Source organism: Saccoglossus kowalevskii, chromosome 18, assembly GCF_978046115.1.
Source record: "Saccoglossus kowalevskii chromosome 18, keSacKowa6.1, whole genome shotgun sequence".
NCBI lineage: Eukaryota > Metazoa > Hemichordata > Enteropneusta > Harrimaniidae > Saccoglossus > Saccoglossus kowalevskii.
In genome coordinates, this window is record NC_140658.1 from 22097231 (window position 1) to 22123002 (window position 25772).

The 25772-nt window shown below is 36.0% G+C and overlaps 1 protein-coding gene across 1 annotated transcript; it reads left to right on the forward strand.

The window, feature by feature from the left end:
- Window positions 1–1215: 1215 nt before the first annotated feature.
- LOC102802920 (neuromedin-U receptor 2-like) lies at window positions 1216–22570 on the forward strand. The gene is made up of 2 exons (XM_085493229.1): window positions 1216–1307; window positions 21102–22570. The coding sequence occupies exon 2, from the start codon at window positions 21148–21150 to the stop codon at window positions 22408–22410; it is 1263 nt and encodes a 420-aa protein (XP_085349355.1). The 5' UTR covers window positions 1216–1307; window positions 21102–21147; the 3' UTR covers window positions 22411–22570.
- Window positions 22571–25772: the final 3202 nt, after the last annotated feature.

Sequence of the window (25772 nt, forward strand, 5' to 3'; positions counted from 1 at the left end):
ATGGTCATAGCGTGTCATTGTCATACAAACAAGCGTCTGTGTTGTTATCGTCGCTTGGGACTCAATTCCCGCGCGTGCGCATGTGACGACCCTCCCGCTTTAATGACACTCTATCCAAGGTTGAACTTGATCTTGATTGTTGTCCAGTGTCGATGTGTGTTTATTTCAAACTGATATGCCTGACCTGTCATCTCCTTTTAATTAAATACCACGTCAACAAGTGTTCAGTGTCAGCGATTGAATGCCACGCTGTGATAGATGCGGTCATGTGTAAGAAATCATTCAAACACAATCCATTTTCACAACAAGAAATTGTTCAGTTACCACAGTGTGAGCACGTGATCGCAATTACCGTCACGGAAGCCCGCTACGTTTTTTTTTCGTTTTTTCAAAGCAGATCAAAAGGTATTGAAAAAGACAAAGTTGGTGGTTGTATGACTATAGTGCAAACCAAGCTAATGAACCAAGTTGCCGATCATCAGCAACACTGCGGATGTCAAGAATAAAACATATTCTACAAAAAAATATGGACACTTTTAAGACAACATGCTGAGACGATATATGTGCAATGAAATCAAGTATTGATTGATATGTTGGTGAAATCACATTTACATGCTTGTGTCTGTATATGCAACGCCATAGATGTCTTTCATTTTAATATATAAAATATTACATGGCTTTTACAATGTGTTTCAGCATGTTGTCTACGTATTATGATGTAGAATGTCGCACGTCTCTCACGCCGTCCACACTAGATTGAATAAATCAGTTGTTTATTGGTATTTCAGCTGCTAAGTCGTGATAACATAACAATTAGTGCATGATGATACGATTAACAGAATGGCGACACGCAAGCTATTCAGATAAATTTACGACTGCCCATATTAAGTTACAAACTGAAACTGTTCGTGCGTGTGTCGCCCTGTACACAGGGTCGCTGAACTATTGTGAGCCAATGCTGTACAGTAGGTGTAATGTTTGCACATCTGAGGAGTTGTTCTACAGTACATGTAATTATCGGAAACGTATTTAACAATGGAACTATTTGAATTCATTTCAACGCAGACTTATTAGTGTATGTACGGAGTCGTTAACGAAAAACCGTGCATGTACACACGTCTTTCTATACTTTGCTTTGATTAATTAACTTAGTTGTCATTGGACGCCTGGCTACTGATTTAACAATCTACCCGTGTGCCGTATCTACTGAGAATGTTTTTCTCCTGAATTCGAATTCCTGGAGAGCAGCTGTTAATCAACGCTCGCAGGCGAGTAAAGTGAATTGCTATTAAACGGACAACAAACTGGTAAGTGCCGGTGTATATTATCGGCTAAATTTTCTGAATGCAGCTCTGGCAAACTTGATTATCAAAATACGTGCTTGACCTTTTTTCCCTGTATCAATCTGTAAACAACATGTACATCTGTACATTGGTGCCTTTTTTGCAATGAATTTTAACATATTAACAAAACTCGCGAATTGAAATCACTGAAATCGGTCTATCCAAAACGTCATATTTAAAACAAAACAGGGAGCCACATGCGAGAAATCTATCAAGCGTCGACTCGACCTCGAAACGCATATGGCAGTAGGTGAGTTCATTATTGATCAACAAATTTTCGTCTTAAAAAAAGTGTAATTTGCGGTGATACCGTTAAGCCAAACTCGTACATTGAAGCGTATATTATTTTCACAATTGTACAGAAAAAGAATGAATAAACAAACTATAATTAAACGCCAAGTGTAATTGGGGAAAACGTAGGCCTAATGGTGAATGGCGGTCAGAAGCAAATAGTATTGTATTACCCTGACGATAAACCTCATCTACAATATGTTTTAGCTGAAAATACTTAATGCTTCGCTTGTTAGCACTTAGTGTCTATATTTGATATAAGTTGTTGAAGTTTGTCACCCATTTTATGTATATTGGGTAGCTAATACGTAGCTAATATGTATGCGTTCCAATTAATGTTGATAAAACATCATATTCAAGATAAACTAGTTGTATACACAAATGCGTTTGATGTATCACGCTGTGCAGTCGTGAATGAAATAGCTTTGCGGTGAGATTACGGAATTCCGACAATCGAGTTCATATGCCTGAACGGTCGGGGCAACACGAAGATCAAGTGTATCGATGCGATTCACGTGTAAAATTATAAAGACGAATTCCTAATTCAACACAGTGGCGGCGGCAGTGGTGTCCCCTCCCAAAAAATCCCAAATCAAGCTGAAACCCATTCTGACAACAAAACTTGCCTCTCTAAATGCGGGAAATAGCGTTTTAGAAGTCTAGACTTGTTAAATTGTTAAGGAGGAGCATGCCCCCGGGCCTCCCAGTAAGGTCGCGTCTTCGGCTCGAGGTTGATGAGCATATCTCGACCCCAAGGCACAATTTCGTGTCGCCGTCTCTGCAACACACAAAACACAATGTTTTTGTTATGAAAAAAATCGTCAAAATTTATTTAAGAAACCTTATTTTATTTTCAGTCGCGCGTTCGCGAAAATGCCAATCGATAAATACAGCACACATAAAACAATTTATGAGTTTTCAAAATAAAAACAATACACTAAAATTATCCGTTTCGTGAACAGGAAGACCTTACTTAACATTTATTTTAACATCGATATAGAGGAAAATACCCGAGAAGTTGCGAGAAAGGTATTTTTGAAGCAATTTTCAATGTTGAAGCATTGTTCATTAACTATAGTATTTGTCAACATTCAGAATTATTCTTGAGTGACAACCACAACTACATATATACCCGATCAAAACGTTGTGATATAATGAGACCTATTTACAATAAATGGCCAGAAATCGTCATTTTTATGGATGTTTGACCCATACTATTTATGTTGCTTGACCGTATATTGTTATCTCGTCTTTGCAAAAGCCAGCATAAAATAAAACATTTTCGTATATATATTATCACCGACTATATTTTATAATAGCAGCCATCTTACCTAAACCACACTAGTAACACCCTAGCAGAATGCAATAACATTAACTTGATGCAGTTACTGTTTAGCGGTATCTAAAAATCTGCCTTAGATGACAAATTGTATTCATATTCTTATGTTCAAAGTTCGAGTTTTGAGTTACCATCCAGCTACCATCACCATCATTGTGTGATTGTACACACTTTTTTACTAAATAACCATTGCATAAATCACGGCAAAAGACCCTGAATAATCAAGTATCATGATTTAACGGTTATTCATGTTTCGTGGTTTCATAGACAAGAAAAATACTTATCATAACTAGATAATGTGTGTTACATTTAGTCATGAACGGGAATATGCGTGCAACTAAGGCAACTGTGCTAAACGTATTTCCGAATTTCATTTTCGTGAAAATATAATTTTTCGACATATAACGGAATGTTGCTCTATCAGAACAATATACGTTTTATTAAGTTTCAGTTTGTACCTTTCTAAAAGTTTTAATTACACGTATGCGGGTAAAAACAATAAACGGATATATCAGTGACAGTTGTTTGAAGACGAAAGCACTAGATACATTGTTACATACATACAATAAAAAAATGCCCACGCAGGGAAAAGGATAATACATATTGTAATTGAAGAAGATTGAATTGTCCATATGTAATTTGACTATTCGAAAGTCTAAACATTTATACTATAATTTGGATTCTCAGGATCTCCAGGGGCATACATTTCATTTTGCTCCGGCAATACGCTACATTCGCTCACAACAGTGCACAAATATATTTCCCAAAAGACTTGTGACGGATACATTTGCGAGCAGAGTATTTGTGTTTGTGAGATATAGTCTGTAAAATATCACATGATATATGTTTTGAAATTACCGTGCTAAGTTTTACAATAACTCTTGGCCAAAGTAAACCCATGCTCCTAGTAATTATGAACTGTTTTTGTGTGGTTTGATGGTCACTAACACTATATTATTCCAAATGAATAATCGTACAATCAATATTATATAGTCAATATAGTTCATAATAATATATATTATGCTCCATCCCGTACTTGCCTAGCCATATTACAGCGCAAAATCTTCACTCAGCTACTGTAACATGTGATACCTCTATGAATTCAAAACAACCTTATATGCTAAACGACGTGTTATAGAATTAGAGCATCAATAATGCATGTTTTAAACATCGATGTGTGCCAAGTATAAAATGGAAAAGGTCTTTGACAATTTGAAATGACGGAGCTTACTATAGAAATGAAAGCACCGTAACGTATGTGCAAATGACAATGTTAATCATATAATGAATAATTTTCCTGTGAACATGTGAGATTATACGTTAAAGGTTACACAGATACTTCGTTGGTATGAATGCACTTTCTGGTAAACACATGTAAATAATCTGGATCTTAAACAATTGATAATTATTCAACACAATTTCGACATTATGTTATTTTATCTCAATGAAACACAATATACTTTACGTAGAGTGTATCTCATATACACCACATCTGTGCGTCTGTAATTTATTGATGACGGCATATATATATATATATGCGCTGGCAAAACAACTGAACAATTCGTCAATTGAAGTTGTAATCATTGAACCCACTCCGAGACCGCCGTGGTATTGCCATATTCTTTTTTTAAACAAATATTCTCATTTGTGAAACAATATTTCTGATTACAGAACACGAACTCAACCTCGTTTAGCCCAGAAAGTAATTATCGCCAAGCTGAGTGTACATTATGAAAATAGCTACATTACGTTACACGCAGTTCATTAAGCACACAGAGTTGAATCTCTAAAGATGTGTTCTGACGGTAACACAGTGAATGTGGTTTCCTCTTGAAAGTGTATAACTTGTTAACGATGTGCACTCGTGCACCATTTAAAGTACTCATTGGGCTTGTACAGGTTCACACTATATTATTAACCAATACAAAAAAAACAAAACAATTCTTTCCACTTAACACAAATTCGGGGGTGACCAGCATATAAGGTTTGAACAATGTTGATCTAGACAAACAAGAAACAGAAACAAACTACTAATATACACAGGTTGGCTGGCTGAACAGCTCTCTTGTATGCCTAACAAAACGTACTTCAGAAAATTCGTTCGACTTAAAACTGAATGTATGGCAGAAGATTTGATACATACTTGTCGACACACACACGTAGATACGCGAATAAATATATGTCTCAGCTAAATGAATGAGCATAATAATCTAGAGACACAAACATTGAATATGTCTATAACATAGGCACAAATATAATAATTAGACTTGAAACGGATTCAAGTTCAATCTCCTAGTGACATGTATACATCGGTAATATACATTAGATATCGGTAATATGTATCTTACATTTTGCAGCTCCTGTAAAAGTGGGTCCCTGCTTTAAAAGGGTAGGAACACATAAATAAATAAATAAATAAATAAATAAATAAATAAATAAATAAATAAATAAATAAATAAATAAATAAATAAATAAATAAATAAATAAATAAATAAATAAATAAATAAATAAATAAATAAATAAATAAATAAATAAATAAATAAATAAATAAATAAATAAATACAGACAATTGAAATGAATTGTTTCTGATATAAATTCATTTTTGTGTTCCCTTGCATCTATATATTTGCCGACTGAGACGATATGCAGTAATCGTAAACCTATGAAGAATGTCCAATTTATAATTTTTATCTCGAGTATTAAGAATATATGTACACACTCGCTTATTTCATTTAAACTTGAATTACAGCACGTTATAGTGCCGAACGTGCTGTAATATTGAACGTAGATTTATTTCAGATGGTAAAAACAATACGTATGTGAATCACAGGGATCATTTACGTGATATATTGTTACAGTTGACCAAATATCAAAATACTAACTTAGATGTGCTACTGTTTGTTATTATATTTGTGGCTTGGTTTTCAAAATATCATACAATATGACTTACATTTGGACATAGTTAATACGCACTTATTGTAGTTGTAGATTTTCTTGAGTATTCATACCCACGTAACAGTACAGTAGAAAATAATGGTGTACTCGGTCATTAAATGTATTCATAAATTCACGTGTGAGTTTGTTCATAAAAAACCAATCAATAATTTGAATTTAATAGCTCATGTATTCATAAAATGACGTCACATTTCCATGATATTGTTTCATGTGATTACATAATCAACTACGCAACAAAAAAATCAAGCACTCTTACCGATGCTGCAGACAAATGATTACTTACATATTGTGTTATATGTATTAACAATATTGTTATTATTCTCATAATACGCATCATATACATTGAACGGATATATCTCAGAAGCTGGTGAATTAGATTTCGTTTCTAATAACTGATGTGTCATTTAATTTAGGGTGATATCACTAAAGTTTGAAAGTTTGTGACAATGACAATGTCTCATTCAATAACTATATTGAAGACTGACTGGTGTACACATACACATAAACATAGACAATGTATTCCTGTCAGGTATGTGTGTATGTATTGATGCAGACATGGAGACGGGGCATGTAATTACATTAGCAACACAACATACCCAGAAATGATTTTAATGGAAGAAGCCAATTATCGAATAACACGAACGAACGTAGGCCACACGGTATATACACAAACGATGGAACCCGTTTAACGCAAGAACGAGTTAAAATGTGAAACGATGGTATACTACAATTTAATAAATACTGACTGCCCTGCCAGGCGTCGGCAGAGGGTTAATTCTATTAGTTAACTAATTTTTTGCGTGTATAAGATTACATTTACGGCAATATATTATTAAAGTTGTTATTTACGTTTGGAATGATACAATGATACATGTCAGTATAAAAGTTTATAGGACAATCGATATTATTATCGATTCTACTACGATAACATTGCTGCTTGTTTTAGGGCATTCTTCACATTAGCAATTACTTAGTTATCCGATATTGGCATTGAACATATACTCTTTTATAGGGATGAATAGTGCGCGATCAACGGTGATAGAGACAAATAATAGGATTTTAGACGTAATAGTGATTTTAATATTGAACGGTATGCGTATCACGTGCAAATTTCTTTGTATTTGAAAACACGAGCATTGCATGTAATGTTTTTTTTTTCAGGCAATATTTAAGATTAAATGCTAGACGCTGATTGTTCGTTTTTTAGGCAATATAATATATACTGTATGATCATTGTACATATGTTAATAGCTCGCCTGTACTGATTAAACCAGGCATGTATATCTATATAAATATGGCACACATCAAATAATCATATAAGAGAAATACATTTATACTCTGTACCTCTTCAATATATAAAACGCTAACCCTAATACGTCACACTGACTGTCCTGTAAACAGGGCAAAATGACGCGTAAGGATATGCCCCAACAGTGACTAAATGCACATTCACGCACAAGCCAAATCGTCGCTATTACAAGCATCACGCAGTGTATAACTACACACTTTAAGTTATAGGCCATGTAATCTGTCCAAAAGCATAGACAATTACTGGTTTGAGTCTATAGAGTAGCAGGCAAAGAAGCACTTATCACATGGCAGGATAAGCGCCTCGCTGCGGTGAGCAGACACGCTCCCTTACTATAGTTCTGAAATAAAACATGGCGCTTAATGACTTTCCTTCCACCGTAATTATTTGGAAATGTATATCCGATTCTCGCTCACTCTAAACATGTATACTTATCGGTCATTCTAAACTATGATATACTACGTTACATGTCATATTATTACAATCTTTATCTACCTGCCCCCTGTCATGTGACAGCTGGATACAACCTTAAGGTACAAGTACGTGGATGTTTTTGTTTTATTTTGACTGCTCTTTAGCGTGTGCTTCCCGTAATACTGCCGCATGATTTGCGATTCGCCGCTAGATAGGCCCGTTACTATAAGTACTGTGACTACATTGATTGGACTGCGATATTATCCTAAATCATAAAGTTGCAATCAAGACGATCGAGGTATTAAATCGATACGCAATGTTCAATTAATTATGTAACTATAACCAGTAATTTTTATCTCAAGAGAATCGTCTGTGATCGAATATCATGACATGATTAAATCAGCTGAATTAGGCCCAAACTCTTGATTGGACTACTACATTATCCAAGATCGTAAAGTTCCAATTACTTTACTTATAAAACTGTATCGACATCACGTGTTATTGTCTATAAAACTTCAATTATTTATTTATACGTGATCAGCACTACCGAGTAATTTCCTAGTTTCAAAAAAAAGTTTTTGCATCTGTCGCCTTAGGTAAAATATCTTGATGTGGCGTAACCATATTTGTTAGGGCTTATGTGCATTATTAATTAGAAGGGGGGATGATAATATTGAAACTGGTAAACGGGGTCTATAGAAGACTTCTTTTTTCAGTTTAAACACTAATGACAACAAAGCACGGCACATTTGACCGTTAGCCGTAATTATCAAAGTGAGATATTAGTTGATAACCCAATACCAAATCAAGCAGTCAAGTACCCGGATATATATAAGTTTACAAACTTAGCTCCCGGGTAACACAAAGCTGTAAAATAGGATTATCAGAATGATGCGTTAATATAAAGTTATGTGCGTTATGTCTTAACCATCATATCGTTGAAAACAAAGGCCGAAATCCCTCAGAAAACTGTAGTTTGGGCCAGATGTTGTGAAACATATATAAAGTTGGTTGCGCAGGATTATTCCAATGTTGAGTTTGTGCAAACTGTTCGGTTTTAGCTGCTGCCATCTGCTCCTCGATCGATGTTCCGTAACTGCTCGTACATAGCACAAAGAACCTTTTGTGACGTAGTCTATTCCAACAAGAATAAATCCACATTCTACTCCTATACTCAATTATTGTCCATGCAACGTCAGTTATTTGGTGTACGCATGCGCATCTGTAGATGTTTACATATTTATATGTAATGATGGTATATGCGTAGGAGTAGTGTTTTTTTTTCTATAAAGCCAAGACAGAGATCTGAAATCTTCGGACATACGCACTAGCATTTCTATGTACAGGTACGTTGACTCTTTCATGTGTATTGACGTATTGTTGTCATAAGAATGTTGAAAAGTAGGGTCAATGTAGGCCTAGACTGTAAGATATAGATTAGATCAGATCGTATCATATACATATAAACTTTGACTGTGAAGTATATTGACGTCCTATCTTACATTTAAGAATGCAGAACTGCGAACTATATCAATGTAAAAAGGTGTGTATGTATCGACGTGTTGTTGTACGTCAAAATGTTGATCAGGTAAACTTTAAATATCAAAAATGGTCAAATCGTACTCGTAAACATTGCATTAGCGCCATATCTTAACCAATTACGTAACTTTACGTAATGTTTTCGAGTATCATGCTGGACAAGTAGTTACCACTGCACAAGAAAAGCATATGTTTGGAAAATTTCTTATACCCCGAGCATGGATGGAGTAAGAATGAGTTTGGCCATTTTTTTTAGAATGACATAGCACTGCGCACAGCGTAATATATGTCGGTGTGGACACGATGTCTATGTATATTCAGACTGTACATTTGTTTTATCTTGACTATAAGAGTAATGAATGTATCGACAGTTACTCTTGTGCATGCACCAAGCCGTCCTAAATCGTAATGTAAAATCATAAATATGTATTACTGTTGAGTACTATAAAATTGACAATTATATTATTATAAATGCAGGCCTGTACTGGATTGTGTGGTTTTGCGTTCTCAACATTTCTCCCAAAGAAATTATAGTAAAAATCACCAGCAGCGGTATAGAAAAGGCAGTCCCATCAGGTAGCGAACCCGGTGAGGCTCTAAGTAGCTTCGTTAATGGTCAGAGATAATATTTGTCGTGTTAATAGCCATGTTTATCAGGCGAACATCACCACTTGCTATTTTAATAACGGGTCCCGTATTACAATTGTGACTTACGGTCCGCGGTGTATTGTCAGTTGCCTCAGAGTGAATTGCTATCAACTTTTGAAGTTACTAAAACACTTATCCTATCAAAGGATCTTTTCATTTGTGTGTTGTTTGGCATGGCTAAAACTTGGCAGCCACGTTCATCGCCCATTGTCTAGTTCACATATCCTACATGTCAATAAGCAATGAGATAGGTTTGCTCATGTTTTACTACGATATAATTACACATACTGCATACATTTACAGAATTTGCATTACAATAATGACGCATTTAATGACACACCCCGCTGGTCATTGCTCATAACTCATCGATTTATCGATAAACGTCAAATACTTTACATGTTAATCGATTAGTGTACACTGCGTGAAACTGCGTGATTTATTCAAATTACTTTTAAAACAAACGATGTCTAGTCTATATGGTGTGCGCTCTCTACTTCAACTGATCAACAGCTAAAATATGTGTGCTAAACAATTGACCAATCAATGTGACTGAGACAGTGCCCATGTGAGTTAATGCTCAATGTCCTTGTACATTTAAAATTAACATCTGGTGTGTTTCCAGAATGTCAATGTTATTGTGGTAAATATACATTACACAGTACTCTTATAGGTACATATATCGTTTGGGGTAAGTTTGTGAATTAATACACAATACAGATTTTCATCTTTCGCGTTAGAGTTATTTTTGATAGCTATTTTGACATTATTTATTTTTCAACATGACATATGTACTCACGAAATTCATTGCTTTTTTATGTAAGGGATAAAATTGATATATAAATAATAACATTTAATGATGTTCAGTTAGAACACGTGATATTCTGTCGCATTATACTTTTCCATAAAAAAAAAACTTCTTTTACTTTATCCACTAATAAGCGAAGACAGATAATATAATGTTCACAAAACATCATTTCGCAAAACCACTACATGGAAGTCCGCAGCAAATGTATTATTACCAAACGCTTCAGCGTGGTATTAAGAGTTTGTTTTCAGGGGTGGGTGATACCAAGGTGGGAAATGGATGCACATATGGGGTTAATTCCTTGAATTGCAATATAGAGGGTTCAGGCTGAAATACAATATATAGTGTTTTCATGTTTCGTCTGATATTTCTGTGGTATTCTGCTGCTGTAAGTAATGCACGATTTGTTCCGAAATTCAGTATATTGTGTGTATTCCAGGGTTATTCGTTTTTTGCTGAAAACACCCCTATTTTTTAGTGGCAGAGTTTGAATAGTCTCACTCCCACTGGGAAATCTGCATTGTTGCTTGAATGTGAGTTAATTAAACACATTTTCCAGACCGGCGAAAGAGTATGCAACAGCCAATTTTAACAGCCTGTCACGTGATTTTAGTCTGAATGTCAACATGAACAGGCTAGTCCATTTTACGCAGGAGTAATTGGGAGTAGAATATGTGAGGGATAGTATCAACAGAGATGTGTATAGTGAAAAGTAATATCTATCCTTCATTTACATCTCTGAGCATTTCTGTTTTAGTATATTGGTTTGAAAATGTTGGACTTGCATGATTTGCAATGTGTTTTTTTAATGGGACTCCCCTATTGATCGAATCCCGGGTTTGAACGAGAACGGCACACCACGTGATTCGTTTGAATACAATGCTGATGGCAAACATGCCGTGTTACTGCGGTACTCCACTGACGGGATGACTTACTGCATGCTACAACTTCGCTTGTGATGTTGCTTGTTAGCCATGGATTACATGAATCTTGATTACCAGTCAAATGTTGCTCATTTGACGTTGGTAATCTTTATTTGGAACTGAGTAACTTCCTGGTACTTCGTACTATGATAAAAATCAGTCAACATACATCAAGTTCTCACAATCGTAGTATTCCATGTGATGTACACCTAATATGCCAAAAATGTTGCTGAACGATTTGAACTGAATAAAAATAGCAGACGAAAATGTGTTTACAAAATAAAAATACTTCGGTTGCCAATGAAAACCGGTAAAAAACAAGCAATATGTTTTCGGCTGTTATCATGGAAGGGACATGAACGTGAAGCTAACGTCTGTTTATAACTAAAACCGGGCACCTGATACGAGGTTTGCAAAATAACATGGCAGTCATTAGAAGTCACTTTATTTTATTGTTAGGACGTATTCAACCGTTAAATGTATAATTTCCAATCGTTTTGCGATAGTATTTTCTAGATTGGAAGCAGCATTTACATTTTATTCAAAGTTCAAAGCTGCGTTGGGATTCCGTTGACAGTGGTAACAATGTCGGCGCCGGTGATCTCTTACCAGTGCGCAACGTAGCCAAAATAAAAGGCATGATCATTTGGGCACTGCTATTACAAGACTTTGGCTGTTGCCATGGTAGCGGTGGGTCAGGATTGTTTTTCCAATTAGTGATGGTACGACCTGCCTGTCAAGTATGAACCGTGACAAAATCAGCCAAGCCAAAAAAAAAAATCACAGAAGAGTTAAAAAGCCATTCCTGCTGAACAGTTTAACTTCGGGGTCAACTTTCTCATTAATGAAAAAAGATATCAAAAATTCAAATAGTAACTTTTTGCCTACACTCCAGCCGAGGACAATGAGCTATGTCTGAGGTGTTGTATCACAGGGAGTTGGACAAACTTGTGTATTTTAATAAATTATTGAATAATAAAATGTTATATAACTTTTCTTTTACCCCCCTCCCCTTCCTGGTATCTATTTCAAGTATTTTTGTCAGGTTCAAATCGTTCACCAGCATTTTAGGCATGTTAGATGTACATCACATAGAATACTAGGATTGGGAGAACTTAATGTTTGTTGACCACCTGGAATCTGAGTTTTATAAATCTTGAAGGGCTCTCGGAAGATCCACTCGCTGCCTGGACCCGCAGTAAAATCTCCGATTAATATGGAGCCGCAACCATCAACATCGATATACCATGAGGTTTCTGCTGGCGACGTTGCGGCGTTACTCAGTTCCAAATAAAGATTACCAACGCCAAATTAGCAAAATTTAACCGGTAACCAAGACTCAGTCTATCCACGACAAGCAAGCAACATCACAAACGAGGTTGTAGTGTGCAGCTCACGAGTCAGCGACGACCGATTTCAACGAAAGTCATTCCGTCAGTGGAGTACCGCAGTTGCACGGCATGTTTGCCAATGTACAGATCTGTGGAGGAACTTTTAACTTCAACATCAACCGTGTATCGTAGTCGCCCAGTTTAAGTTCTGGTTCTGTCGTGGTCCCAACTAAAGGGCGACAGTCGTCGTGTCGCGTCCTGTTCGATATGGGACTCACAGCGACGTATACAACGCGTGTAAAATACATTGTTTATTTACATGAAATTCGAACACACGCTGTGCTACGACCACCGCGCTTAAACATCCACGAGTTATTTATTCGGACAATGACTTAAATTAGACGTCTGATTATTTTATTTTCACACGTACAGCGACACGCGTTCTACACTGACAAGCGTTGCTAGGTCGCAGCACTGTCTTGGAGCATATTAATGGGCAATTGGGTTCCCCGATCTAAATTTCTATCCCGGTTTGTTGCACGTTCTTTTTTTAATATGAAATAATCAAATATGGGACATGTGTATAATAACAGAACCCCACACCCTCCCCGTGGCTTCGCTCGTGAAAGTACGGCAGCAGGATACACCGCATCACTCGTGAAAATAACTTCCATACGCAATGAAAGCCACGGGGAGGGTATCTGTCATAATACTTCATTATCACTGAAAACATTTTTCCCCTGAAATAAATTCCAGTGAATATGCCATTTCCCTCATACTATATTGAGACACAGCGCAGTGAAAAATAGATTCACATGTAATGCTTGAAAACATGTCAGCAAAAATAAATTAAGTGAAATTCTACGTGACTTCATAATAGTTGGAAATGAACACATTACACCCGACCCTACCACTCCATATACAATGTAAACTACACCCCAAAACATCCTTTCACCCACAGTTACTACCGTGTTTCACCAGTGTATTCTATTTGACGTCAGAAGAAATTGAAATAAACAAATTAATTATAATTTCAGCCTCTTGTTGACCACTGATTAAATAAACTACCTCGTCTTTATGTCAACTTGCAGTTATTCGTTGCCTACATCAGTGACTTCAAAATATATGTTTCAATCCCAGGAATTTCACTCGCTGTTAATTGCATGGGAGTGGCAGTCTTTAATGAATTTCTATTGTCATGTCAATTTCTTGCGATTACTCGAACATTAAGCTGTAACCACATACCGCCTTACCCCAGACCATTCGTCCCGGTGTTATCGCTATCGCCACACGAGACTCCAGCTTGTCTCCTATACAATTTGACTGCGCACATCCAGAAAGTAGATGTAGCTGTGATTGGTGGAATACTAATGAGTTGAGTGTCAATCAAACGTAAACAAAGTCACGTAACACGCGCCATTTTAGTTTTGGCAGGCGATTTCAAGGCAGCACGCTTAACCCTTTCGTTCACAGGTTGGGAGATATTAGAATGACTGACAATTTCACGCCACTGTTTTACATTATTGGCGGATTTTTCTGCGCTGTCAATCTTTCTCTTACAAACTAGACATAGATGAGACGACAGAGTCGCTCCTTTCACAACGTCGCACTGGATCAAATTGGAAAGACGATTTCCATAAGTTATCCCTCCTGCTTTTCCTGGCTTGAATAAATTCACACACGACTTTAACTGTTCACAAACTCGAAGACTACTCGAACACAGTCTACAATAGTCGTCCGCAACAATATGTATGTTTTTCTTCGGTGTACTGATGCGCGAATGCACCGTGACACGGTGTTTCTCGGGTGTCGCCATCGCTGAGAATGCCGCCGGCGCAATTTTTCACCCAACTCGCGATTCTGTTTTGCAACATTTTATCAATATTCCCTTTGACAAAATCGCCGACAAAAGCACCGCTTTGCTGATCTTTTGTTCTATAATTCTTAATGCAAACACCGACCCTAGTAGTAATTAGTAACGTCGCCTAGTACATATGAACGGTCGTCATTGCAAATCGAACATCCTTTTGAAATTTGGACGTCGGGCAGGCGATTTCAAGGCACCGCACTTAAATAATAGCAACATATTTTTCTGAGCGGTTGTTTATTCTCTTTCAAACGAGACATAAATGTGACGACATAGTCGATCCCTTATCCACCGCTAAGAATGCCGCAATGTTTCGTTCGTTTTGCAACATCCCACAAATCGTCGAAAAAAACACTACTTCGACGGAAGCTTGCGTAATAAGGGGGTTAAAACAAGAAAACAAATGCCATGTTTAATACATATCGACCTGTTTTACTTGCGAAAGATAACGGAACATGAACTCGTTTCCTGCGACTTCGGAACCGGAAGGAACACACTAACAACGTTGAATTTACCCGCTATCTTCCAAATATGGTATATTAATTTATTCAGTTGTTTATTTAGAGTGACGTCCGCGGTCGAATGCGATTGGCTATCGATGTCAGTGCAAAGGTCATATGAATATTAAAATTAAGTGGGCGGAAGGAAAATTGTATAGGAGACAAGCTGGAGTCTCGTGTGGCGATAGCGATAACACCGGGACGAATGGTCTGGGGTAATACCGCCTAGGTGCTGTAATTAAATCTTGGTGTAAGCACCATATGAACTATGAACAATGCATGTGAAGCCAGCTGTGGGGTATATTCAATCCTATAGATTTCTCATTGTTTGGTAACTATTTGCTGCAAATGCAACAAAAATCAATATAAAAAATATTACCCACACAGTATTCTACAGGTTACTTGTTCTTACTAGTATTACACATCAATTCTTCTAAGGTAGCGGGACTATTATTTGCATACTTGTTTTCATCTTCTAATTGTGACTAAATGACTACAAATAGACCCGGGAAAGTATATATTCTTAGAATCGCCAGACTTCAAGCTTTTCACAAGTGTATTTTACATGCCCGTATCTGCATTCTACGACGCGTTACTCAACCAAAGGTGAAAAATTACTTTTTCTGTAAAAAAAATAATTACGCATTTATGCTGGCGATAAGAAGTATTTTGTTCACTTTTCCTAGTTGTTCAATAGTCTGGTAAATTGAATGTGTCTGGTCAGTTTTATTCAAGCAACGCGTTTTAAAAAATAGTGTGCTGAATTTCAATTACTGTTTTAGTCGCATTGCCTCCAACTCAAACCACAACTCGTTGGTAAATAATCGATGAAATAGTTTGTCTGGACACATTCAAGTTCCTCTCACTGTCACCTTAAAGCTGTGAAAATTTGGTGTTAATCCGACGATAATAAGTATACGTTATTTTTTGTTAAAGACCTTGTATTTTGAAAAACATAAACTCCTAGAAAACGTCCATGAAGTAACAGCAACGATTTTCAAGCTTGTTTATCGGCACAATCAATTTGTTTTCCCATCAAGGTTTGTTTTAACATGTGTAGGGACATCCAAATGTGTAAGGCTATAGGAAACCAGAAAAATAAAGGAATGGGATAGCTATAATTGGATAAATTTGGCATATGAAAACACCAAAATCAATGATTTTTTTCAGTGGCTGTGTGACCTTGTGTCTGACACATTCATATGCAAATGACTAATCTGTGAAACAAATAAGGGCGGAGACAAACCACTCAAATGTTTGGAAACACTAATTGTGTGTCAGGTAGCTACCGATAACACATCCTGACATTGCTTTGTCTTGAGTTTATCTTTGAAACTTAAGGCACACAGATTAAACCTGTGTTGTTGATTTTGGAAAACACTACTGAGGCTGCCTTGCTTCCCTTCAGAAAATCTACATTTTAACCAACTTACATGACATTCTATGTTATGTTGACTTTATCACATGAAAGTTTATAGTGCATTTCATCAATTAATAAATAAATGTGAAAATCGTAATTTTCAACACAAATAATAGTCTCGCTACCTTAAAAGCTCATTAATTCAAAGAAGTCATGATCCAAGAAAAATGATCACAATTATAATTGGTATGGTTTGTTGACCCTAGAGTTATACGTGGCCAGTAACTATGATGCAATAGAAAACGGAAATTGCTGAACCAATTTTAATTGGGTATTACAATATTTAACTCACTAAGTATTTATTGCAGAGCAAGTTTCCATGTGTATGTTTAACTCTGAATACTTATATGGTGTTATGTATTGCTTCAACACCGCGGCACAGTGTCTCACTCGTTTTAGCGAAGAAAACTAATTCTGGCAATAATTCCCAACAAATAGGTGATACAAATGTGCGTTGTTGCAAAGTATATTTATAAGATTAAACCAGAGTTTCCAGTTTGTATACTATGTAATGATGGATAATGAGATTGTGATAGATAAGAACGTCATAGCCTTGCACTGACGTTTGTCTGTTTTTTACCATGCGTGTACCATCAAAGATGAAATGGAAAGGTATATTAAGGGAAACATTCTGTCCGGCGTTGTTACTGTAGTCGTCGTTGTCGTCGTTAATAATTGTTATTTTGTGCACAACAACTTTACTAATTCTATTCCAAACTTGGACACCCTATTCATCAGTATAATGTCTTCCCTGAGTATGAACGACTGATGTCCTGTATAAAAATATCATGCAGAAATTGAGAAAATCTGAGTTTTGACTGTTTCTACCTGACTGATCACTGGTGATACACATTCAAAGGTCACTGATTTCAGTGGGAATATGCATTGTTGTACTTTGAATAAAGCTGGAAATTATGTCCCTTGAAATAATAAATTAGGCACCAATGTTTTTGTAAGATATTTACATCTATCAAGGATATTAGGTAGACTGCTTCCCCACTGTTGTTTCAACCACAAAACTTATGTATTCAAAATTAAATATGACAATGCATATGCATATTATGACTAAGATAAAGGGAATAATGTTATATAACAAATAGCTGTATTTTCAAAAGCGAAGTAGGGATATTATGGGTCATAACGAGCAATATTTTCAAACAGTTTAATAAGTTTTCGACGGTTTAAACGCTACACAATTTGTTTTTTTAATTTGCTGGTGCATATGGAAACGATAGTTTGTTGCTCAATTTCTGGCGAAAACACATACTATAGCTTCAGCAGTGGCACACAACCTTAGTTTTGACATTGTTTTGGGTTTGAGCTGTACTGCAACGAGGTATACAAGGTGGCTCATTTGCATAATCTACCGTAAAAATGACGAAATTATTAACATTTTTTGTGAAAGCAACATGTTCTAAAAGTGTTATTGTTCAAATATGTCTAGCAATAACATTACATAAAATAAACGAAGTATCGAAATGCACCGAGTTAATAATTCATCCGCTAAAGAAACTTTAGTAGGACAATTTTATTTCTTTTTAATATTTTTATTGCGGTCAATATAATAATATATAACTTAGTCTTCGTAAACTAAGATTGTCGAGTATTACTATACATAATATACACTACACTAGTGATTAATCGAATACTGACAGAAATTTGCCACGACATATCTTGAACCGCATAGCCTTGCGTGGTAGCGAGTATCATCTTTATTTTTTTATTTTTGAATCATAACGTGATGTTAAACGCATACAGTATTATGGCTGAACAATGTGGAATAATTTTAACACGCCGTTTATATTACAGGCAGGCCTGCAACCATGTTCACAGGAATACTACCTATCGGCAGTTTACATGTAAGCTTTGCTATTTCCATGGAACCCGTAAACAACGTGAAATGGTTCTAACACGTCGCTTAAATGCAAGTTAGCCCTATCCACTGTCGGCAGCTTACATGTAAGCCAGGCTATTTTAACCCTACCAGTAAATAATGTGGAATGAATAAAATAACACCTATGCCTTTAAGCTATGTTATTCGCGTAGTTCTGTGATTGGTTTTGTTTTTGCAAAGCAGTCTGCGATAGTTTGCTATGGAAATGCTATGATTTGACACATTATGCACTGTGTCAAATATCATTTTATTTCGTTATTTGCATTTGTTTTAATAATGGAGTGAAACTGTGATAGAAGTACTTGAGTAAATTTGACAAATCCGAACCAGTTACATAAATAATTCTGCGCTACATTTAAATATTGTATTATTATTTTCGCGAGGGAATAGGGAATAAATGTCTTGTGCCAATCAGATGCTAGGATAAACGTCAGTTTGTGGCTTAATACAACCCTTTAGCAAAGCTCAAGCATGATATAATCCGATAACCCCGTTTATTTTTTTTACATATTATAGTATATGTAGCCTCCTTTGAGTTTCCCCTGCCCATAAGGCGAATGTAGCCTGACGCATGACGTGAAGTTACAATCGCCTTTAAAGTCGGGCTCGGACACAAAGAGTTGTACTATAATTCTAGTGTACTAATACTAACTCAAAGCATGACTCAGTTGATGTATCATTCGCTTTGAATGATATATTATGTTAATCTTCACTATAATATGTCATCTAATATTTCATTTCAGTGTATCATACAATGTCTTACGAATCATGTTGATGTGTCTGGTGTCATACAAGCAGATTGAACATTAGCCATTATTGCTGAATATCACACAAGTCGGCTACGAGTGTGTAACTGAACACAGCTATGTAATTTCACAAAATCACCTTTTCCGCAAAATGTGTTCACTCATGTCTGGTGGCGATTTGTTCTGTATCGTGAAAGAAATATTGCTTAATTGACTACAAAATTAATACTTACGTTATCTATGCCCCTCCAAAACCGTTAATATATTAGTGGCGGCAAAAATAAATTCTTAATAGCCAAAATTTTAAATTAGCTATAATCGTTCTTCCTGGGCGGCGTTTCTATTGCAAATGTCCAAGGACGCTCTTTCATTTCTTGATTACGCGATCACAAATTACGTTCACTCTGTTAGTTGTTAGCATTTAGTAGCCGGGGAACCGAAATATGGAATAAAAAGGTATCAAATTCGTGAGGCTACAATTACATCATGTAATATACTCACAGTACTCCATCTATCCTTAAATTGAATGAAATTGTCCTATATATCCACTTCGCGGCTTTTACTATGTACCGACTAACAAGGTAATGTAATATGTAGACGGGTAATCAGAACTTCTAGATCGCTCGCTCATTTTCACAAACAATTACCATTCACGAAGAGCTATAACAGACAGCCATCGTGCCATCAAAGTGCGATTTACAGGGATACATATGATTGTTAAAACATTGGTACTTTCAAATCGTGACCTTTATGCCGTACGCGATGAATGCCCATTATACCTGCGTAAAAAAAACACATTTTCGTGTACCGATATGTCTTTTGATACAAGATTCCCAACAATCGTTCAAGAAATCTCGTGTAAAATCACAAAAAAGCTGACAAAAAAGCATCCCTTGATGTCTAAAGTTAAACTTGCTTATATTGATCAATCAGATTACTGGAAATGTGATTGCACTGTTTTGTTATATTGCACTGCAGGTCCATGTCATATGAAATACAGTGTAGTTGAAATCTAATTCGCGCGTGAAATAAACTTTAAAACTATCTCAGGTTGAATTGTGTTATATGAATACTGTTTCGAAGCGTGACTCCATACAGCATGTGTATGTACCCGCCAAATGGGATATGCAATGGCAATCGCCGACTAAACAGAGATTTTGAAATACTGTCGAATATATTTAAAGTACGCCACCAAGTGATCGATTTTGTTTCACAGCATTGTAAACGTATTATCAGTTGGTGCAAACGTGATCTTAGGCAACCTGTGTATAATTAATAGTTTCCTTTGAGAGTTCACACATTATACAGCTACGTCTTATTAACAGTTTTATGTTTGTATGTATATAGGCACATTGCTCTATTCATTCTTTGTGTGAACCTTCTCTAAAAGCGAATAAATAATGTTGAGAGGATGCAAGGGGAGCTCTCCATTGCTACTTAAGTTTCGTGCATTATTGCTCTCGTTTACCGTGTGTGATATCAATATGTAAACAGATTCTATAAATTCAGGAGACCATAAAATTGCCATGTGCTTGCTGTGGTTATTTATTGAAAGGCCACTCTGCTGTTTGTCACGTAATTTTGAATGTTTGTAACGTGCGAGGGCGCCGTATAAAACTAAAAATATAAAACGAGTTGTACATGGGTACTGCTTTCATACTTCTGCAGCGATCAGTGATATGAACAGTAGTTAAGGTTGCATTTGCGTGTCCATTTCTTCTATATTTCCATATGATACGAACTCAGTGATTTTCTTTTCTGTTTCTCTTCTTTCCAGATAATATTTGCGACACGACCAATGTGATCATCGTAGGATTGGCATCATGAATATCAGCAGCGAATATAATGATCTGATCGACAACAATCAGTGTGTTATCAATGCACGAAGGAAAAATCTCACGGATATCTATATGGAAATAGGTACACCAGAGCTTCTCTACGACTCGGGGCATATATTGCTAACCCGTATCATTCCAGCTACGATTACATGTCCGTTTGGTATCATACTCAACTGTCTGTTTCTCTACGTAGTATTCAAAGTGTCAGCAATGCGTACATTGACTAATATGTATCTATCGAACCAAGCCATCGTAGACTGTATGTTTCTTAGCGTATACTATATAGTGCAAGTCGGGGAACCGTTGTCAAGTGATGTCGTACACGATAAAAGTTTCCTAGGACCGGTTGGATGTTTTATTGTGAATATATCCCTAGACTTATGTCTTTTCGTCTCCGAGTTCAACATCGTGTTGGTGACCTTCGAACGATACATGGCAATATGTAAACCGTTTAAGGCTGACAGAATCAGTTCCAAGTCTCGCACATTCAAACTTATCGTACTTACATGGATCATGGGTTTTGTCTTCTCTGCTCCGATCTCAAGTTTTTATACTAAGTGGTACACTACATGTATTATATGGCCGCCAAGTAACGAAACAGTTACCCTACCGATGACCTATTCCAATTGTTTCTCTGGAGTCTGGACACCACTTGATGGAATATTACACAGTTTGACGCCGATAATTGCATTTGTTTTAGTGATCGCAATAATTATTGTGCTGAATGTGTTAACAACAAAAGAGCTACAGAGAGGTGTGCGGAAATTTTCAGTCAGCGCCCACGATTTGAAACAGAGGCTTCATCAGCAACGGCAGATAGTTGTTATGTTAGCGGTGACGGCGGGTGTGTTATTCGTTTGCCTATTGCCGTATCATTTAGATCTGATCATCGGCTACTTATACAACACAACACATCCTAAAAGTGTAATCATCATGCCCCAGGCATGGAATGAACTGGTTCGGTGGCTGCCGATGGTGAATTCCTCAGTAAATCCTATTGTTTATGGCATTTTAAATAAACAATACAGGCGCGCCTTTATCACCACTCTTGGATGCTGCGACAATTGTCACGACACGGACAATCGACATGATTATATGATGACATCTGTGACCACATGTAACACCACTAAAAAATCGAGAACAACTGAAACAACCTACAATTTGAAGTCAAACTTACGGGGTCAATCACCTATAATGCACGCAAACTCAGCCGAAAATGATGATGGGCGAATAACAACTAAGATGTAAATAACAAACTGACCTATTCGAACTATTCTAACTGTAGTATTCAAATTGCATGTACACGTTAAATGTGGATTAGAAAAATATATTTTATTTGGAATTTGGAATTGATATTATGACATAACTATGAATATACGCTTTCATCATGTCAATAGTGTTTATTCTTGAAAATAAAGTGCATATTTTGTCCGTCAGTATTTCAGATAGAATCTCATATTATAATTTTAATATGAAGCCATTCGTGGTTTTTGTACGGTAACATTTAAACATAAGTTGAACTCAATAATATTTGTACATACAGATCCCGATTACTGACGTACGCGATTTTTTTTGGCGCATGCGTAACCTAACTAGCGACGAGCGAGGGTAGGACCAAAATGTGAAAAAGAAGTCAGCGGCATATTTATAATTATATATATAGGACGGCTGATGGTACATGTGTTTCCCTGAGTAAATATCACAGTGACATAGTTTTTCAAATTCCAAAATACCGCAAACATATATATACGCTATAGCTAAATTTAATTTTTATGTTCGATTTTATTGCTCAGGCAGAATAGTGTACACATTTTCAAAAGCTGATACAAGCTAAAAGATGATGGCACTTTTATTTGGGAGGATTTTTTTTCGCTGCCAATTGGAAACACGGATGAGGAGCGTACTTCGGCTTTTTCCCTTACTTCCGGTTTGTTGACCTCGGGTCAGGCAATGTGCGCAAGCAAAGAAAACAAAGCAATAAACGCATAAACGCGCAAACGCTATTAATTCAGCAATCGGGAATTGTATATTTCAATGTGACTGTTGATTCTCCTTCATTGTATTATTTCTCTTTGTTTTCTAAATAACGTGCTCTGCGGGTTTTTGGTGTTAATTCACACATGTTACACGGTCCCTTTCTGTTGTAAATTTTAATCTGACCAAAGCTTCCATTGTATAATGTAATATTCATTTGCATGAATGTGCTTCATATTTCAAAGTTATCGTAGTCTATACTGTGAATAGTATTATAATACATGTGCAAGTATACCCAGAAGTCGTGTTTTATTTTTTAGAGTGCCCACACGAAACGTTTTACCACATACAATACTGCATTGCCCGGCCTGTGTATGTTATACAAATATACTATAAGCTTGCTGTGTGTACTTTTTATGAATTTTACTTTAGAATATACCATCAATATTTTAGAACTGTTCGACATATGAATGTAGTGTGTTTTATTACTTATTAACAAGAAAATGAAACACTGTATAATGCATAAATTCTGTGTTCACAGAATATGAACTATGAATTCAGACGTTCGAACTCTGCTACATCGGATTAGGCATGTCCCTGGCAGGGACAACGACACAGAGAACAGTTCAAAGGTGTACATTACCACATGACTGATTTGTGTCCGTTTCCATTGTAAACATATTTATTTATAAGCAATGTAAAGTCATATGTATTATATTGACAATATAGCGTCGTTGTGTCATCGCGACTACCAGGGGATTTATTATTAAATTATCACTCGTACATAATCAGAATAATAGTGGGTCACATTATCAGTATCAGTATGACATGTTGTGGTATTACATCTTGGTAAAAAAAAAACAAAAAAACATTTTAATGTGCATTTTAATGTTATTTAAAAAAAATGGAAAACAAATTCTACTACTTAAATTAACTTATTTGAAGACTTCAGCGCCTCTGTTCAATGCTAATTGCACTTATACTTTCAATGTCAAAAACACATCTCAGACGGCCGAATCCCCCTGGGTATAATACGCATACACACGTATGGAGTCTGAATAAATTAATAATATGTACTACTACGTTATTGAGTACTTTATTCTCTTAGGTATTATTCTAAAAAATGAGCATTATACTCATATTTTTGCTGGACATCGCTAGTCTATTTTTAATGCGCGTGTATGTGTGTTAAAGGTGAAAAACAACAACAAACAATAGACTTTTGTTTGCTACTAAAATTGAACTTTGCTGACGGCTTTAATGTCTCCTTTCAATTATACTCTCAACGTCAAAAAGCATTCAAACTAACGAGTTAATCTGAAATATACACTGTGTTCATATTATCTATAGCGAGTCGAAACATTAATAATGATCTGATCCGTTACAAAAACGCGATCAATACTGGCAAGGTTCCAGAGCAATGATATCAACTATTGTTAAGAAATTACGCTTTGGTTGCCGTTGTTATGTTGACCTCAGGTTGAAAAAAAATGACACCGGCGGTGAATAGCACGTGGTCAAAATATGGTGTTTGTCGTGTTCTGTCGTAGCTATGGCAATAAGAAATCTAGGTAACGTATGATAATATACCATTTTTTTGGGGAGGGGGGGGGGGTAAGCTTGTTTGTATAGTTAAAACTGTACGTCAATTACGCCAGAATGATCCAAATATAAATATAAATACAATTGCAGGTCAAGGTAACTTCGTATTAAGGAATGTTTGCCGCAATAAAGAATAGACGGAAACGTATAGTACATGCATATATTGATCAAGTACAAAAATACGCCTCGCAGGCTAAATAAAGAATGGAATGTTTGAACTACGAAGTTATTACCATATTTAAAAAGGACTGTCTCTGTCACGGTCATCTTTCAATAAAGTGTGTTCCCATACCAGGTAATAGCGTCATTGTACAGTCTGAACTATTTATTGATTCACACTACGCAACTCCACCGTGGTCTGTTTCAATGCAGTTTATGACAAATGATCGTCATTGTATACTTGGCTTATTTGTGAGAATTACGACTTTGTCATTTTTTTATTTAGCACAGGTTTATAATTATCATGACCGTAGTTCGTGTTATTTTGTTTGCATTCAATTTTAACGCTTTTTGAATCGTTACTAAAAGAATTTACTAAACATCAAGAGCAATTAAGCTACACAAAAATGCATTGCTCGTTTTAAATTAAGCGTAATGTAATATGTGATGTCTCCCGTAAACCATACGCTAATCTACGCTAATTAACGACTTTTGTCCAAGAACGCGTGTATGTATGTGTCGTCCACAATTCGCTTTCAATGCATGCATCTAGCGAAAAATCTAATTCCTGAGAAAAATCTGCTGTGTTCTAACCGTATCTGACCCCAGCACACCATATCAAATTGTAAACCATTTATGATAAAACGTCAATTACACGACATCCCAGTAATAGCGAGCTATTTTACTCGTGATCTTATTATTTGCCACCTATAAATTAGCTATAATATCACTAAATACGATACGACATAAAAAAACTTGATTGTGTGATACGTGATATAGTCATTGACATCATATTGTAGACTGAATGTCAGTAATTAAATAAAAAGCTAAAAAACAGTACATTATTTTGATTAATTTGAGAACATGTAAGTTCA

Excerpts from the sequence above, each read along its gene's own strand:
- LOC102802920 (XM_085493229.1), top strand. The coding sequence starts at position 21,148 with ATGAATATCAGCAGCGAATATAATGATCTGATCGACAACAATCAGTGT.